The following is an 18,746-nucleotide window of genomic DNA, read 5'->3' as shown; positions in this document are numbered from 1 at the left end:
TCCATTATTGATTTATTTCTTCATATTCTAAGTATCGTTGTGAATAGCATTTTCTCTCCATGCATGCAGTAAAGGTGTGAGAGAGTTTGAGCTGGTAAGAGAAAGTGTACAAAGACTCACTCACCTGATAGTGATACCATTACCATTACAACCTGGATGTCCTGTCCGCCACGGCCACCTTGTGTTAACACAATGTACTGCTATCCCCAATATCCACCACCTAAACCCACACGACATGCACGGTTCGTTATACCTGTTGCTGTTGCAATTGCTAGTATTGTAGTAATAATGAAAAGGTTTTGGGAGCGGCTTTCCCCCATATAATATATTGTCCTTTTTAATTTATGTAGGCAGTGCTGATTAAATGAAATGGCATCATCATTGGCATGTAAACACTAAACAGTTAGTCAGTTACCACCAGACAGTGTAATATGAAACTGTCAATGCAATGGGGTTGGGCTTGACTCAGCTCGTCTGACCTTCGGCTCTGGGCCAGCCCCATCCGAGCAGACAGCAAGCCCAGCCTACAGGTTCCCAAACAGGTTCACTGTTGACTCGTACATTACGCACTCGGGTGGGGCGCTTGTCTTCAATATAGTTATTCTAACCTTACGGTGCAAGGCGGCCGGCAACACACACAATATACGGTATCCAGTCTATATTTTTGCGCAAACACGCACAGGCTGCATACAAGCGCTTGCTGATCGCTGCGTATCCTTTCTATCTCGCCTCGTTTGAGATCCATAATCGTCGGTCATGTTTCGCTGTGGGATCGCCTACCCCAGATGCAGGTGGATATTGCCCCTGCTGCTGCTTTTCGCTGTTATTTTCGACATCGTTGCCATCGCCGCGCAGTCGGGATGGGTCGAGGACGAAGACGCCAAGACGCACTACGCCAATATGTGGAGCCAGTGTCGAGGCAGGAATGAGAACTGGGACTGCAAGTCGCTCATGGAATTCCGTAAGTAAACGTTGTGTTACATCGTGGCGATGTAGGACAATGCAGGCCATGCCAGTTTAGTCTGTTCTGTTTGGAGAGTTCGTTGTAAAACTAAACATTCATAGTCCTTTGTAATACGAAGGACGGAAATAAAGCTACCGTATATCGAAATGGCCAAATGGGCCTACTAGGGCCGAGTAGCCCACGGGAAGAGGCAGGACGAACTGAACTTTAGTCAGTTGTTAGGTCGTCCCTTCACAACCTCGGGGAGACGGGACCCATGCAAGCCAGGGGGGGGGGAAGTTTAATGGATATTTTAACAGAAAGCTTTACTTAAAACAAAGTAGATGTAGCTTGAATTCCAAAGAGAACAACTTGAACCAGTTGTCAGCTATTGCTGTTCATAAATTATCATTAAAACAAACCAGAATAAAGCGTACACACCCTTAAATCACAACTGTAACAATTAACATAAATGCATTCCTTTGCTTTTGGTGTTCCGTCCCTCATTACAATTGAAGTCTTTCATTTGAGTTATTGTGTACAATAAACGAATAATGACGACAACAACACTAACAACAATCATATAACAGTTATTTCTTCATTTGAGTTCCATTGTTGGGAATCCACTTGGCTCTAACTTTCAATGTTAGCATAAACAGGTGAACTCTATTGCAGCACTTCACCTATAGTTTAGGAATTTGGATGAAAATATAATTCAGATACTTTCACAAGCCAAGATCTCTCTCTCTCAGTTTATTGTTGTCATATCTGTATTAAAATGATCTCCAGTAACTTGTATGCCAGATTCTATTAGTTTGTGGGAAGAGATGATGCCATACTCACTTCAAGATGGCTGCCAATACTTCGTACCATGTTGACAATGCTATTTATAGACCAACTATTAATGAATAATTATGCTTTATAATAGTGGTTATTCACTGCACACACACACACACACACACACACACACACACACACACACACACACACACACACACACACACACACACACACACACACACACACACACACACACACACAGCACTGAAACTCTCTCTCTCGCACCTGTAATGTCTCTGACAGACTGCTTTGGGGGGTGATGTTGTAGGTTCTACCTCCTCTGTCACCAACAAGGGACAGCATTGTTGCCATTATCGTTCGAGTCAACCAGCATACCAAGGAGCTGTATAAAAGGTTACCGCTGGAACAGCTCCATTTTGAGGGAATTTCATCAAGAATTCAATCAAAAATGTATGGAATTTCATCAAGAAATTGGTCCTGGTATTACTTTTCATGAACCTGTTTAAAAAGCACGGATACCATAATTAATTTGGACCGGCATGCATATCATTGTTCCCATAGTTCAACTTTTTATGTTTTTAATTTTTTTGGGGGGGTAAACTGTCTAATGCCCGACATTACAGTGTCACATACAATTAGTGATCTACAAGATCTATAGAGGCTACACCTTGTGAGCTTGTGTAGATTGGCTATTTTCTTTTTAAAATAATAATAAAACATCACACCAGTCCGAAGTGAGTGGTGCTGCACTGTAGGCCAGTGTTTCCCAACCTTTTTTCTGCCAGGCCACACTTCTCATAGCCCAAAAAAATCCCAGAGCATACCTAGATACGATACACACGTCACGTGCGCACAGCTGCTACAATGTATTTGAAACCAGAACAAAATATTTCCTCTCATATATACAAGATGGCTAGTTGTATATATATATATATATATATTAGCATATTATATTCTTCTCACTTGAAAGTTACGTTTGAGACTCTCCTTCTCTCTCTTCTCTGTATAGTGTCGTCTCTGTCTGCCGTTACTCAGCCCCCGGCGATTTGTAAGCCCACCACAGCCGCTTTTGCAACACAGCGTGGGCTTGTAGGTCAGCTTAAAAGACACCAGCAAAAAGCAGGCCCCTGTGTTGCGTTCACATGGGGCAAATGAAACGTCTACACTTCATTGTCAAAGGAAAAGATGAAATGATGCATGTATAGCTGCTCCACATCAAACTCGCAACGTTTCAACTGCCCGCGTGAACGCACCAGCAGGAACTGCACTGAAAGCCTGGTGACGCGAGGTTAGGAACGCACACAGGCAAGCGGTGGTTCTTTTTTACACAGTACGTGCCATGCGAGTAGATGATGGGCCCCATGTAAACAAAGCCATACATTAGCATTCCTATGGCCGAGGGTCATTAAACTGGTGGGGATGGGCAACAACAGCGATGCAACAACAACGGAACGAATGGCAGCCCACTAAGCCCAGTATCTATTGCAGTATCTATCTATTGCTGTTACTTTTTTTTCAACGCAAATACAAGCCTGGGTACCGAGGCTACTTTTGTTCAAATCAAACGGCACACCCATGGCCATTTCAAACGGCACACTAGTAAGTGCACACAGGTTAGGAATTACTGCTGTAGGCTACTCGCACTGTACTGTACTGTACTGTACTGTACTGTACTGTACTGTACTGTACTGTACTGTACTGTACTGTACTGTACTGTACTGTACTGTACTGTACTGTACTGTACTGTACGACACACACGACACATAACGACACACACACACACACATAGCTGCATATAGGAGTGGCTGGCACCACTCGGAAACGTTTTCGGACATTCAATGTTTCCGCAATGTTTTCTTTCACAGCAGGGCTATTCTATTCCCCGCGGAGAGCAATCTGTCTTATCTCCACTGCCATGTGTCACTGACTGGCTTCCTAGCCCGACACATCACTCAACACCTTGGTGGTCACACAATATCTGTCTGAAGTTCTCTGAATGAGACTTATTTGAACTATTCCTCACACAGCATGCTGCTAGAGTCTAGACTATGAAATGTGTTGAGCTGTATTAAATCGTTATTACCATTTAGTACTACTAAACTTTCCTTGACTATGGATAAAGTTTTGCTTTATTTACATAGTGATTTTTGAACCCAAGAGGACAGAGCATTTTTTAATGGTATGCGCTACTGACCAGGTGATCCACCCCATTTGATTCATTATGGCTCTATTGGGCAGCATTATCTTCTGATTTTGCACTTTGATGGTTTTTAATGATACCTTGCTGGAGAGACATGGAAAAACGAAAAGACAGAGATGACTATAGTGCAATATATCTATTATATTTGCACGCTTGGACCTCGTACCTCCTACCTGATGGCATTAGCCGATACTCAGGGTATAGTACGTGGGAGGGGTCAGACACAATTTTCTTAACCTGTCCAATGGTGGAATTGGTAGATTTCACATAGTGGGAAGCCAGCACGAAATTGAGTCCTCCTACCAGACATCTGTTCAAAAGGTGAGGTGAGGGGCACGGTGGCGCAGTTGGTAGTGCTGTCGCCTCACAGCTTGAAGGTCCTGGGTTCGATTCCCGCCCGCTGTGGGTGCTGGCGGCGTGTTTCCTCCTCCGTGTCATCAGTGACCATACCCGAAGGCGGGGTTGGCGAAAGGGCCTTCCTGTGTGGAGTTTGCATGTTCTCCCCGTGTCCCCTAGGGTAGGTACCCTCACAAAAACATGCAGTAATCCTGGTCTCTAAAACTGCCTCCCCCTGGCCAGCCGGGGCGCCTGATGGAGGGGAAAGGAACTGGTTGGAATAACGTGTTCCTTCCACGCGCTATACGTCCAACCAGGGAAACTCCCCCCCTGTCAGGTGTCAAGGAGCAACTTGGACACTCAGGCATGAAGGAAGCATGAGTTCAAGTCCGTTGCTCTCCCCTTGTCCCCCATATATGGGGACTAGGTTGGCGGAGGTACTGTGTATAAGAGCCCAGGATCACATTAGATGATTGACACAGGGGTGAAAAATGGGTTACAAAATCATGGGATAAAAATGATAAAAACAAAAAGGTGAGGTGAGGGGAGCTGCGGTAGATAGCATGAATCTCTGCATGTGATCTCGCTCTCCCAGCCAAACTCCTTGCTGGTGAGACTCCATGTACTGCATATCAGAGGAGCTATGTGGTATAGTTTAATCTAGATGGCTCGCCTCTGAGGAGCAACACAACCATAATTCACACAACGGCTATTATCTTTTTATGTCACCCCCTAGCCTATGGGATTCCCCACCCCTAAAGTAGCCTACATAAAATACACAACGCTAGCATGTAGCAGCTCTACAATAAATTTGATTTGACATGTTGGAACCTGTAAAAAAAAAGTGACTTGTAGGGACTAGGGAACAGATAAGTGTGCTTATAAAGTTTATAAAGCTTATCACAGTGATGCTGTGGTTCCATAATTCCTGCTGTGGAAATGTATGCACTCAACAAAATAGTGCATTTATGGAGAATGAAATGATTGAAATTAACGTACTCTAGTCTACTCATAGTGCAGTATGTAATTATTGAAACGTATACTCATTGTGGGGAAGTCAATTATTGGAGGAAAAAAAGGTTTATTCTGTCTGAAGATGGGTAGCAGCCAGTGTCATGTACTGTATGGGGGAAGATAGCTGTTGAGGATTTATGCTAAGTACTCGTATTATATACTTGTGTTGTGTAAGCATGCACTATGCATGAATGTTTATTGCTGCTCGCTGGTTGCTGCTCGGTGTGCGCGCGCGTGTGTGTGCGCGTGTGCGTGTGTGTGTGTGTGTGTGTGTGTGTGTGTGTGTGTGTGTGTGTGTGTGTAAGTCAGCATAGGTTTTGAACTAAGTATGCCCACTCTTTTGAGCGCGTATAGCTTCAACAACTCATCAATGTGTATGTTGTCATTCTTAGTGAATTGCACCGTTCTATTTTCCTTTTAGGCCTCTTATGTTCACTGATAATGATCGATCGGAAACACTGATTTTAAATGATGAGCCCAGTCATTCATTGTTAACCTACTGTAGAAGGAAACTCATAGTTCCAAAGTTCCAAACCTTTTGGATAAATCTATTACAGTTCCAGCATGGTTACAATACATACAGATGCGGTTCATCTTACATTCAGATCCAACTCTTATCTTTTCCTGAAGGTTTTCTGAAAAATGCAGGTTTTATTCACTGATTATAGCCTTACTCCTACTGAAAATATAAACCTTATTATTTTCGAAAAAAAACATGTAATGACGACAAGGTTTTACCAGATTTGCGCATAAAATTGCTTACTGGATAGTGTAATTTGTCTGTTCTTGTCCAGACAGGTACAGTATATTTCCACTTAAAGCTGAGTGGGTGGATTTCTGTGGATTTGTGGCCAGATGTAAAGGATCATGAAATAAACTTTTGGTTTTGTAAAAAAGCTGTGGGATACTTCATGTATCATTATGCTGATTCTGTAAAACAGGACTGTTGCTCTTGTAGATTGTGTTTGCAAACCACTTTTGTGGCACACATTTCCATTTCAATAGAGCAGTGTGGATCTTGTTACTATGGTGGGGGTAATGCATTTTAATGAGCTTGTTGAGATTCAGGTTATTAGTTTGGGTCCCAGGCTATACATGTTTAACCACTTTTGGGGCGGGAACCCCTTTTGGTGTTAGCATTATGTTACGCTTTAGCTATTGAAAAATAGCAGATCTACAAGCTCATAGCGCGCCACCGAGTGGCGCGCTACGAGCTTGTAGGTCTGCTGTTTTTGAAAAAACAAAGAACCACTGACATAGAAACACAGCTTTTTCAGAAAACCGTCAGGATGTAGAAGACATTTTTAGAATCTGATCTCAGGTCAAAATGGGTTAACCACTTTCACTCTTGACATCCCTATTTTGGGCATTATAAGCTAAACATATTCTCAAATGTTCAAATATTAAAGAAAAACATTTTAATGAACTGCGCTGTGAGCTATTTTCATAGCTTAAACGGTTAAGGACAGTTGTTAGAGCTGTATATATAGTATGTGTATTACTGAGCAGTGAGCATGAGTGACACACAGCTATCACAGAAAACTCAACCAGTTCGACAAGTTAAAGGTGTGTGTGTGTGTGTGTGTGTGTGTGTGTGTGTGTGTGTGTGTGTGTGTGTTCGTTCCATGGTAACACTTCCCTCCGCACCCTCGGGCATTTGACTTATCATGTTCTCACTTGCCGTACACCACTGACAGACAGACAGACACACACACACACACATGGAGATGTGAATAATTTAAAGCATGGGCTGAGCAGCATTCTAGGTGTGTGTGTGTGTGTGTGTGTGTGTGTGTGTGTGCTGTATGTACAGCAGTGTGTTGAAACTGTAGAGAGACGAGTCACAAGTGCACGTGTTTTGACTCAAAAAAACGGTGAGATATGTTTTCATTGATACGTTTCGTGACCCTTGGGCCCGCGAAACCTAGCAATTTTATTTATTCATCAAAGAGAGTAGAGCAGCTAGCATACCTTGAGAAAGAGGCGTGTATAAGTCCACACAGGCTGACGCAAAAGGCTCGTGATGCAAAAGTGTTGCGTTTTGCACGATACGTTTTGCATCATCCGAACTAAGATTTTTTTTATTTGACTAAAATACAAATTTAAATGTGCTGAGATCATCAGCACACCACCGACCAGACACAGTTTAAGGGTCTCATTATTGCACGCCGCTGTAATTTCATACCAGATCATCATAGTTATATAATTAATCCATCCATTCACATGGTGACAGAAACCAAGACAAAGCCATTAAGCCATATTCCCGGTTTTCTATGGGATCATGATGTAGGTTGTGGCATTCATTTGCGTCATGTTGCTGCTGTAGGCTATATGTCAGCCAGCACGCACATTCACGGTGTTTGTCAGGACAGGCTAAAAAACCCACACGCACGATAAGTCTGAAAGTGCTGCCGTACGTGGCGTGTTTTTAGAAAATACATTTTGCCATGCACTGAAAATAGCTGTATAAATAGCTGTATATAAAGTCTGTTTCTGTGTCTTTCACCAACTAAACTTTCTAAATCTTTCGGAATGTGCTCTTCATTATTTTTGTCTGCTTAAGTGAACTGACCGGCCCCGGAATGTCAACAACAGGACAAACCCAACAGGACAATAACGGCTGTTAATTGCCAGAAATGTCTTGTCGCAGGTCGTGTTTGGCTGAAGGATGAGGCTTATATTATACTGTGATGCTTTTTAAAGATATAAAATGTATCTCCTTAGTGTGCCTGGGTTGATATGGAACGATTCATTTTAAATGGTTCCGTATTAGAAAACTACCAAACATGACCTTACTTATTTATATGTAGCTACACAACGAGGTAGAGTAACGTGTGATGAAGTCTGTCATTAACATTTATGTGTGTGTGTGTGTGTGTGTGTGTGTGTGTGTGTGTGTGTGCAGCTTGGGCCCAGGGTGTGGCTGCTCTGATGGTCATCGGTTTCCTCATCCTCCTGATCGCCTTCATCATCTCCTGCGTGGCTCTGTGCTGCACGCTCAACATCACTCTGCTGCCCTTCATAGGACTGCTGCTGTTCCTCACCGGTAAGGCTGGAAAACACACACACACACACACACACACACACACACACACACACACACACACACACTTGACACATGGCAAAACCTGAAAATCTAGTATATGAAAGAGATGGAGTGCCACGATTTTTCTCCACCCTAAAACATGATCATCAGGTATTATTATAATATAAGGAGGAAGAACTTGTTCCAAAACGTGTACAGTGTTTGTTAAAATCATGCTTTTATGTGGACACGCCCACCAGTTCATTAAGTATGCCTGGTTTGCCTGGAGGGTGGTGATGGCTGGTGATCCACCTGAACTGAAGCCGCACCCACAGCTGTAGTTGTATGATAAAGGGGGAGGGGTTAGGGGAGGGGCTGATAATGTGATGTCACTATATTACTGTTTATTTCATTGGCCCGTTTGACTGTCAAGGTCAGGAAGAAACCCTAAATACAAAGTTAATTCACCATTGCACATAATAACGACTCCAGGGTGTCTAATGAAGTACTCTCACCTCACAGACACATGAATTGAGGCACTCCATCTTTAACTACACAATGAGCACGTAGCACAAGTAAATATGTAAAATAACGTTATGCACCGACTGAACTTTGTTGAGTTTGTTATAATTTAACCACTTCTGCCTTATTCCAAAAATGTCTTTAATGGCACGCCCAAAATAGCGACGCCAGGTTGAAAGTGGTTACGTTTGGGACATAATTGCTAATAGTGTTTTACTAAACAAGGGGGGGGTCTGGCAGGCCACCCGAAACCATCTGCACTCTCTTGAGCAGCAGTTTGAGCTGTGTGATGAAATGAGAGGCTCCAGCCGGCAGAACCATGCTTTTCACACATGTTTTTGATCAGACCAAAAACATCACATATTTCAGTGTCACAAAGAGGGCAAGCGTGTTGACGCTTGCGTTGCTTTTAGGTAGTGTTCTGTGTTTTCAACTGACTACAGGCTTTGAGTGGTTTGCAAATAACTGTACATATACAGTATTGTCCATTCAGTGGAAACAGCAACACAATAAACCGCAATCACAAAATGAAGAGGATATTTTAGTATATTTTAGAAAGTAGCCAGTTAAAAGGCAGGAGACAGTAAAAGAGTACCACAGACGAAAAACAGTCTATGTCCCAAATTTCATTCTGACCCCTCCACGAAAAGGCCTCGTTGTCCTGACCCCTTATCCATCATTTATACCTTATGGATAAATAGTGTGGACTTTAGACAGTTTTTCGTCTGTGGCATTCACTGTTATTGGGCGCGTTCGAAAACAAGCGCACTGAATGCAATGCAAACTAATAGGCGAGTGCACCCTGGTGTGGTATTTCCGAACGTGCCCATTATGTCCCAGCCTGGTTGAGCCCGGGTCGCTGTTGTTGGGAGAAAACTGTTCCCGAATCCATTGTTGTGAGTCTCTGGCCAGAGGGCAGGGGTTGGAAGCATCCATTAAGTTTGTGGGTAGTGTCACTTTACTATATTCTTGTGTTTTCTCTTTTCTCTGGTGTCATGCTGTCAGTAGAGAGCTGACCACTGCTTCCTGCAGAGCGTGGACTACACAGGGTCTATCGGTGTGTTTTAGTCTGTTACCAGCGGCTTGTAAAGCTGCCGGTTAAAGAATGGCCAGACTACCGCGGACCCCCGCGATTTTGACACATATGAGAGATGTTCTTTAATACCTGCCAAGCCAATGTCAACAACACTACAACCGACAGCTGTGTGCGTGAGGGGCGACATATACTGGTTTGGAGAATGGGCTACCCGAGAGTGTCAAAATGGACCCATAACAGTCCATTTGTACAGTCTCAGAGTGAATTGTTATAAAAAGGGTGCCTTTCCATTTGTAGTAGGCTAAGGCTACAAGGCTACACTGTCGCAGTTACAGAGTCACCTGTACAGATCCTGTTGTTGTTTCCTCACAAACATAAAGCTGTGAGGCGACAGCACTACCGAGTCTGGTTTTGGTTGGAGTTGCTATGTATAAACCATAGCTCGTCTGCGACGAGCTATGGTTTATACATAGCAACTCCAACCAAAAACCAGACTTTATAGTCGTCAAGCTGTTGATTCAACAGCTCCTCAGTTTTATCGCCTTCGCTGACCCGAGCATGTGAATCTTGGAAGGAGAGAGCGACATACTGTGAGGCAGTGTGAGTCTCGAGGGAGAGCAGGGAGAGTGAGACAGAGAAAGAACGGGAAGATTTTTTTGAGAGGGGTGAAAGTGGGACAGAGGGAGCAAGAAGAAGGAGGGAATGTAGGCCATGGCTCAGATTCAAAAAAGGGGGAGCATCTTAAGCTTGACCGTCCTGAGTGAAGGAGGGCAATGACTTTAACGTAATGAGTGTAAAGGAGGAGCGTCAGGCCATGAGAACAAAGACGGGAGGGAATCAGTCACTGTGTGAGTTGAGTCCTGAAGCGAGGCGGTTGGAGTGAAGTACAGTTTATATACCAGTGGAGTGAAGTACAGTTTATACCAGTGGAGTACAGTGAGGAGAGAGTCAGTCTGTTGTTTTGCTGGGTATAGAGAGGCAGAGGGACGGGTGATATGACGTTGTTGCTATGGGAACAAACACAGTCTGCCCATCTGACTGACTGACTCACTCACCCCACTGACTGTGAGACCATAGGAACAGAAAAGTGCACATCCACACACCTTGTGATGATGATGATGACGTCACAACTATATGAGTAAGCTTGACGTAACCATAACCTGGCCCATTCATAGGCCTGATAAGGTGTTTTCAGTTTTTCTTTTTCAAAGACCCCAAAAATGTTATGTAATATGTAAAAAGTCTGGGTCCGAGTCCACTTCAATACGGCATAGAGTAACGCAAACGTCGATCACTCTCTGCTGATTTCTGATCGACTGCACCTTTGTTAAATTGACGTACACAAACACACTCCTCTCTCTCTCTCTGTCGCTCTAATTAATTAGTCTCATGTCCAGCAGCTGTGCACAGTTTCTGCCATAGAAAGCATAGGTGAGTTCCAGGCTATCATGATGTGGGTGACTCCATCATATTCAGAACAAACATTCTATGGGACCTAGCTACTGTATTATGTCAAGAATGGCGGTTGACAGTGTCAGTAAAAAAGCTAAACGCAAACATCTGCTGCTCTCTGGACGAGTTCCAAATATGGATGAAGTGCCCCTATTTGAACTGTAGAATATTTATTTTGAGAAGTAGCAGTTATTAAACCCTGCCACCAGCCCTGCCTGCAGTGCTCCAGGGAGGGAAAGGGGGGGGGGGGCAGTAGTGACTCATAAATCAGTCACCACTTTCTAGGACAGAAAAGTGAGACATGGGGCAATACAAATAAATACAAAATATACCTATGAATCCTGACTCACCTCTCGGTTAACACAGATGACGTGTTGTAGATGGTGCTGTTACTCTCTCATGCAAAGAATCTTTCCGTAACTCTTTGTCAGCAGCACTGTTGTTAATGTACAGTAACAACAGTTACTGTACATTTGGTTATATTATACTTCATCTCTGACTGGCTGCCTCGTTATATATACCCACCTCTATTTGTTCATCTCCAGTGTCTGTCTGGTTCATCAACAGAATGCCAACAATATAAATGGAAAAGATTATTTACGACAACAACAAAAAAACGTAATAAAAGCAGAACGAAAAATAATAATCCAGTGTGACTATTATAACACGGTTATTAATCGATGTCTGACTTTTCCTGTTGCTCTACAACAGGGGTGCCCATTACGTCGATCGCGGTCGACCAGTCGATCGCAAGCGCTGCGCAGGTAGACCGCTTGGCCCTGCCATGAACAAAAAATAAATAAAAAACAACCTCGCCTCGGGCAGGCGGCGGCGGCTTTAAAACCCCCCACAATGCAGTGCCTTGTTTTCAAGTGTGGGGAACGTCGGGTCTGTTCTGTTGTTAAACAAACAAATTAAAAGGATATCTATCCATCATTGTTCATATTTATAGCAAGATGCGCGCGGCAAAGAAGCCTAAAACATATCACTTCCATGCAGAGTGGGAAGAAGATTATTTTTTCACAATGTCACATTCCAAGTCCAACTGCGTTTGCCTTACTCGAGCCCATCGCTACATTAATGTGCTTCCCATTCAGAAGCTGATGTTGATTCCATTGCCTCGAAAATAGCAACACTTTTTAACATGAACTCTTCTGCGTTGGAGAATGAGATCATGGCACTGCAGGCTGGCATACAGTTAAAGTTGCGCGCCGGCGATGGAGAGTTTTGGAACTTACTCGTGGAGGAAAAGTATCCAAACATCAGGACTTGTGCAGCCTCGCTCACAGCGTTATTTGGCTCCACATATTTATGTGAATCAGCGTTTTCCCACATGAAGATTTGTCTAAGACAAATTTCTTCCTCGGGAGACTAATGAAGTATACAATACAATACAAAAAAGATAATTAAGTCCAAATATCGTTCCACGTTGACGGACGATCATTTGGAGGCCTGTTTAAGACTAGCTGTCAGCAGTGACTGTCCGGATTACGCAGCGCTGACGGACTCCATTCAGTGCAAGGCTGCAAGCAGTCATCTGATTAAAGGGATAGTTCAGATTTTTTTTACTTAAATTGTATGAAGTTCTGCTCTGGTTGAGTTGAGTGGTGCATTATTCCTTCATGTGATTGTGTATGCTTTTTTGTGATACTTTTAATATTTGTAACATTTTATGAGCAATATGTTATTACAAATTGAAATTGATTGACGTTATTACAAAGAGTAACTTTAACAAAAAATATCTTCTTTGCAATGTGGGGTAACTGAAGAGGTAAATAAATAGAATTGATTTTGAAACAGTCCTAATGCCTTAATGTTATTTATTTTGAGTATTCTAAGCAATGGGATAATATTTTTTTGGTTGGTAGATCACCTTGAGCTGGCAATTTTAAAAGTAGACCTCAAGTCAAAAAAGTGTGGGCACCCCTGCTCTACAAGGTCTGTAACTCTAAAATAAACAAATGGACCCATATACGGGTCCATTTTGGTTTAATTTTAGAGTTCATTCAAGAGTTACATTATTGTTAAACATCTGCATTAGGCCTATAATTTACAAGAAGTCTATATACACAATTAGAACACGTAGATTGTAGAAGAATGGTAACTTTGATCGACGTTTGCCATGTAGCATGCGTGGCATTGTGCGTCAACATTAACAACACGTGCTTTAGTTTTGGGTCCGAGAGACTAAATAAATAGCACCAAAATGGTGGTCCGTGTGGATCAAATGCAGAATTAATAATGGGCACTTGATTTGAAAAGGGTTTGAAAAACCACTGCTCCACACACCCCTCTCACCCTTCTCCTGTTTCCTCCCCTTCCTTCAGTGCTTCTCCAGTTCATCGCGCTGATCATCTTCCCGGTCTACTTCAGCGAGGAGATCTTCGAGGGCCACTACGACTACACCTGGGCGTACGGCTTCGGCTGGGGGGCCACCATCCTGGCCATCGGCTGTGGCATCCTCTTCTGCTGCATGCCGCGCTACGAGGACGAGCTGACGGGCCTGGCCAAGACCAAATACATTTACTCTTCCGCCTAAGAGAGAGAGAGAGACTTTCAAAAAGCGCTATAAATAAAACCCACACAGTCCCAATTACACTCTTCTTCTCACTCGGGGGAAGCTGAATCTGTGCTGTGCTGGCCACTGAAGCGTTCTAACACATTGTCACCGTTTTTTCCCCCAGGAGCTATGGTGGATGTGTGTCTTGGCCAGAACAGCACTGTCCAGTTTTTGTTTGTTTGTTTTTGATTTGGCTTGCCAGTGGAAAAGCCCTCCCCCCACTGACCGAGGGGCAGTGCCACTAGAAGTACTAAACTAGACGACGCTTATTGGAACTGGACTGCGATCGGACATTTTCATGTCGGTTTCATTTTAATTGTTCTTAACCCATTCTGACCTGAGATCAGATTCATACGAGGTTTCCACTGGACACACACTGGTCTGATTAACCCCATTCTGACCTGAGATCAGATTCTAAAAATGTCAGTCGTTCTTCGATTTTTTCAAAAATAGCAGACCTACAAGCTCGTAGCGCGCCACTCGGTGGCGCGCTATGAGCTTGTAGATCTGCTATTTTTCAATAGCTAAAGCACGACATGATGCAAACACCAAAATGGGTTCCCGTTCAGAATGGGTTAAATTATTTTAATTCAGCCCCGTAAAACTCCTGGTCTTTGCTACAGCATTTCTTCATAAGCATATAAGCATAGATTATTACCTGTAATTCTTCAAATGCAAGATCACCTAAGTGCACTTAAGATAAGGGTTCGGTTTCTGTACGGTCATACTGTAGCTTTAATATGATTTATATTTCACGCTTTGGATACATAACTGTCCCAGGTTACATTCACATCCCACCGTAAGATATCTTGTATGACCGGACAAATATATCACGCTGGATAGTTTATTAAATAGTTTGTGTGGTGTATTATATTACAAGGAGCTTTTCCGTAAATCTCATATCCTAAACACATCTTGTGTTACAGTAGGTTACAGTAGTTGCATAAAAGGGAACACAGAACAAAAAATATATAGATACGGAATCTGAATGTAATCCGCATACAGTATATTTTGCATTGGACAAAGAAATTGTACATGTATTTCAATGGCTGCATTTTGATGTTTGTTCACCCCCAACTGTTTTGTGGGCGATTCAGAAAAGTGTAATTTTTGCGAAAGGGAAGACATGTGGCTAATTGCTGTGTGGTCACATCTGTTAGGGAACATTATACCCACTCTATGGGTAAATAGATACATATTTGATTGTGAGTTTGTAAATGGTAACGTAAGTTTTTTATTTCCTCTTTGCTTCTTCATGGCCCTTGGGTATGTTTTTTTTAAGGCATTTTTATGCCATCGACCAATATTCACAGTTCACGTGACCCCACTGGGGTGGATGTCAAGTAATTCTTCCAATGTCTTTGTATATTGTCCATCCTTGAAACAGCCTTTTTACATTCGTGTAGCAGTGTCTCACTTATGTCATTTCTTGAACTCATGCTTCAACAATGCACAACGTCACAAGAGTCAGTTTAATGGGCAACATACGTGAGTGTTTTTTTCGACATTCCTCTGTAGGCTTTGGTGTCCCTCATACTGTCATATCTCTACTGTACTGACTTCATAAGACACCTTGCTTCATACAATCACACGATACCCAATGAAATCCTCACTGTTCATTTAACTCATTTTTGGGGCGGGAACCCCTTTTGGTGTTTTAAACAAGTTATAATTTAGCTATTGAAAAATAGCAGGTCTACAGGTCTGTAGGTCTGCTATTTTTGAAAAATCAATAAAATGTGGTGCAAATCATTGAATATATATTTCAGAGCGAACATTTTGAACAAAAATATTTGCTTCTGGGGGGGTCCCTGGAACTACATATTTTGAGATGGGGGTCCGTGGCCCAATAGAGATAATTCTGGGGGTCCTTGACATGAAAAAGGTTGAGCACCCACTGACATAGAAAAACTTTAGGATTTAGAAGCTTTTTTATTTTATCGACCTCAGTCCAAAATGGGTTAACTCCGACTGGTGCATTTGTTTCCATGCGTGTACTCTTCAGAGTTAAATAAACACTAAGGATTCAACTGTATACTTTATTTAAAACTTGTGCCTTAACTTGTTGACCTGTGTAGTTGTTGTTGCTGCAGGTCCGGGTTTGCCTTTTGGATTACAATAAATTGGGGTGTAATTAATTATTATTGATCTGAGATTTGTCAGTGTAGTCTGTAGTCTGAGGCCCTGTTCATATGTGTAAAAAAGTGACTTGACTTCAAAGATCCTTTCCAGCTGAAGAGAGTATTATTTATTTGTGTAAGCAAACGGAATATCTTCCGTTAGATTCTAAAACAGATTAAGGCCTGCCTATTCACACTTCAGTTCTCTATGCTAGATTTTAAAGTACGGTAACTTTTTTACACCTGTAAATAGGGCTTGACCAACACAGGCTGGGGGGGGGGGGGGTGACATGAAGTCTGTGAAAACGGCAATCATTAATGCTGGCAGCGTGGCTGTACGGTAGCTATTATTATTATTATTACACTGTAAAATCCTCAGTGTTAATTTAAGTCACATAGTGTACAAATATAACCAAATGGAGCCGTTAGGCTCAGCAGATAAGTTAACCCTATGGATTTTACTATGTATTATTATTAACATCCTTCCACTTCTTTGAGACCATCCGTTTTTCTTTTTCTGCTGTACTTTGATGTTTTTTTGAGCTGTGTGTATTTTTATGCAATAAAGATTTTGTTTTCTTGGAGACAATAACACTAACTTTCCAGAGTGATTTGCATGTGAAATACAGTACACTGTTGTTTACAATTCATTGAATTCAAGTAGAGGAGACGGGAAAAGAGAACTAGAAAGAGAAAGAAGATAAAGAGGGGCATCATTAGTACAACTAAGGGATAATATTATAATTTGCAGTGATGGAAGAAGTAATAATGTTGTACTTGTGTAAAAGTATCAATATCCTATTGTAGAAATAGTCTTTTAGTTTCAAATAGCCGTTATATAGATATAGGGCTGACGTGGTTAATGTATGTTTTGTAATAATAATCAAAATCCATAAAATAACCAGTAACTAAGGTTTTAAATTAATTGTAGTGAAGTAAAAAGTACAATATTTGCCTCTGGGAAGTAGTGGAGTAGAAGTACATTTGAAATGGAAATACTCCAGTAAAAACTACTAAGGTAGAGTACTTGAGTAAATGTACTTAAGTACAGTATAGTTACTATCCACCACTGGCAATTTGTGACTTCACATGCTACATGCACTTTGGTTGCACGGATGCTTGGCAGTGTTGGCACCGCCCTCACTATACCTTTTGCCCTCTCAGAAATAGGGTCTTCATTCGTGTCTGTACTCTGTATAGCAGGGGTCTTCGTTCATGTCTGTACTGTATAGCAGGGGTCTTCATTCATGTCTGTACTCTGTATAGCAGGGGTTCTTCATTCGTGTCTGTACTCTGTATAGCAGGGGTCTTCATTCGTGTCTGTACTCTGTATAGCAGGGGTCTTCATTCGTGTCTGTACTCTGTATAGCAGGGGTCTTCATTCGTGTCTGTACTCTGTATAGCAGGGGTCTTTGCATTCATGTCTGTACTGTATAGCAGGGGTCTTCATTCATGTCTGTACTCTGTATAGCAGGGGTCTTCATTCATGTCTGTACTCTGTATAGCAGGGGTCTTTGCATTCGTGTCTGTACTCTGTATAGCAGGGGTCTTCATTCGTGTCTGTACTCCGTATAGCAGGGGTCTTCATTCGTGTCTGTACTGTATAGCAGGGGTCTTCATTCGTGTCTGTACTCTGTATAGCAGGGGTCTTCATTCATGTCTGTACTGTATAGCAGGGGTCTTCAATCATGTCTGTACTCTGTATAGCAGGGGTCTTCATTCATGTCTGTACTGTATAGCAGGGGTCTTCATTCATGTCTGTACTCTGTATAGCAGGGGTCTTCAACGTCTTCCAGGCCAAGGAGAGAGATGAAAACGTGATTTCCCCGGCCGGGCATAGCGCGTGGGAGGAACACGTTATTCCAACCAGTTTCCTTTCCCCTCCATCAGGCGCCCTGGCTGGCCAGGGGGAGGCAGTTTAGAGACCAGGATTACTGCATGTTTTTGTGAGGGTATTATACCTACTAGGGAACACGGGGAGAACATGCAAACTCACCACAGAAAGGCCCTTTCGCCAACCCGGAATCGAACCCAGGACCTTCTAGCTGTGAGGTGACAGCATTACCTTACTGTGCCACCGTGCAGGAAAGTGACAGTTAAACAAATGCAACAACTGATACTCCTTTGGGAGATTGGTTTGAAAATCCATTTGTAGCACTTATGTCGTATAGCTCTCGTCACAGTACTGCCGGTTGCATTCCTCGTGGCATATGGTGGTGCACAGAACACACACACACACACACACACACACACACACACACACACACACACACACACACACACACACACACACACACACACACACACACACACACACACACACACAGTGTGTACTACATTTGGTTACATTTGAGTTAAACAAACACTCAGTGTTTTACAGCGAAGCGTAAGGCCTATACTTTTGATAAGGAACGTATAGGCGACACGCCCTGTTCCTCCTCACACGCCTGCCCTGCCTGCTAACAGCTGTGAGTCATGCATTATAACGAGGCCCACACCCTGCATGCCCCACCCAGGGAGAGGCTTGTGTGTGAGAACTAGCCTGGACTCAGCAAGCCTTGACAGCTCCCCTGAGTTTCAACTCCCAGAAGAGAGAGAGAGAGAGAGAGAGAGAGAGAGAGAGAGAGAGAGAGAGAGAGAGAGAGAGAGAGAGAGAGAGAGAGAAACAAGTACGTAGAGTGTGCATGGTGTATAAATAACTATTTTACTTTTACTTTGAGCGTTCCATTTTTCAATA

General features: G+C 42.7%; 1 protein-coding gene across 1 annotated transcript; it reads left to right on the top strand.

Annotated features, from left to right (window-relative positions):
- The first annotated feature begins 528 nt into the window (after positions 1-528).
- Positions 529-16,603, top strand: perp (p53 apoptosis effector related to pmp22). Its single transcript, XM_080782016.1, has 3 exons — positions 529-961; positions 8,200-8,340; positions 13,657-16,603. Exons 1-3 carry the CDS (start codon positions 757-759, stop codon positions 13,866-13,868), a joined length of 558 nt encoding a protein of 185 aa, XP_080638142.1. The 5' UTR covers positions 529-756; the 3' UTR covers positions 13,869-16,603.
- The last annotated feature ends 2,143 nt before the right edge of the window (positions 16,604-18,746 follow it).

Source organism: Protomyctophum bolini (genome assembly GCF_963924005.1).
Source record: "Protomyctophum bolini genome assembly, chromosome: 14".
NCBI classification, from domain to species: domain Eukaryota; kingdom Metazoa; phylum Chordata; class Actinopteri; order Myctophiformes; family Myctophidae; genus Protomyctophum; species Protomyctophum bolini.
Note: the sequence above shows the minus strand (reverse complement) of the source record. Positions and strands in the feature narration are given on the sequence as shown.

Coding starts and splice junctions, on each gene's coding strand:
- perp (XM_080782016.1), top strand. CDS start 757: ATGTTTCGCTGTGGGATCGCCTACCCCAGATGCAGGTGGATATTGCCC. Junction 962..8,199: donor CAAGTCGCTCATGGAATTCC/GTAAGTAAACGT, acceptor GTGTGTGTGCAG/CTTGGGCCCAGGGTGTGGCT. Junction 8,341..13,656: donor ACTGCTGCTGTTCCTCACCG/GTAAGGCTGGAA, acceptor CCCTTCCTTCAG/TGCTTCTCCAGTTCATCGCG.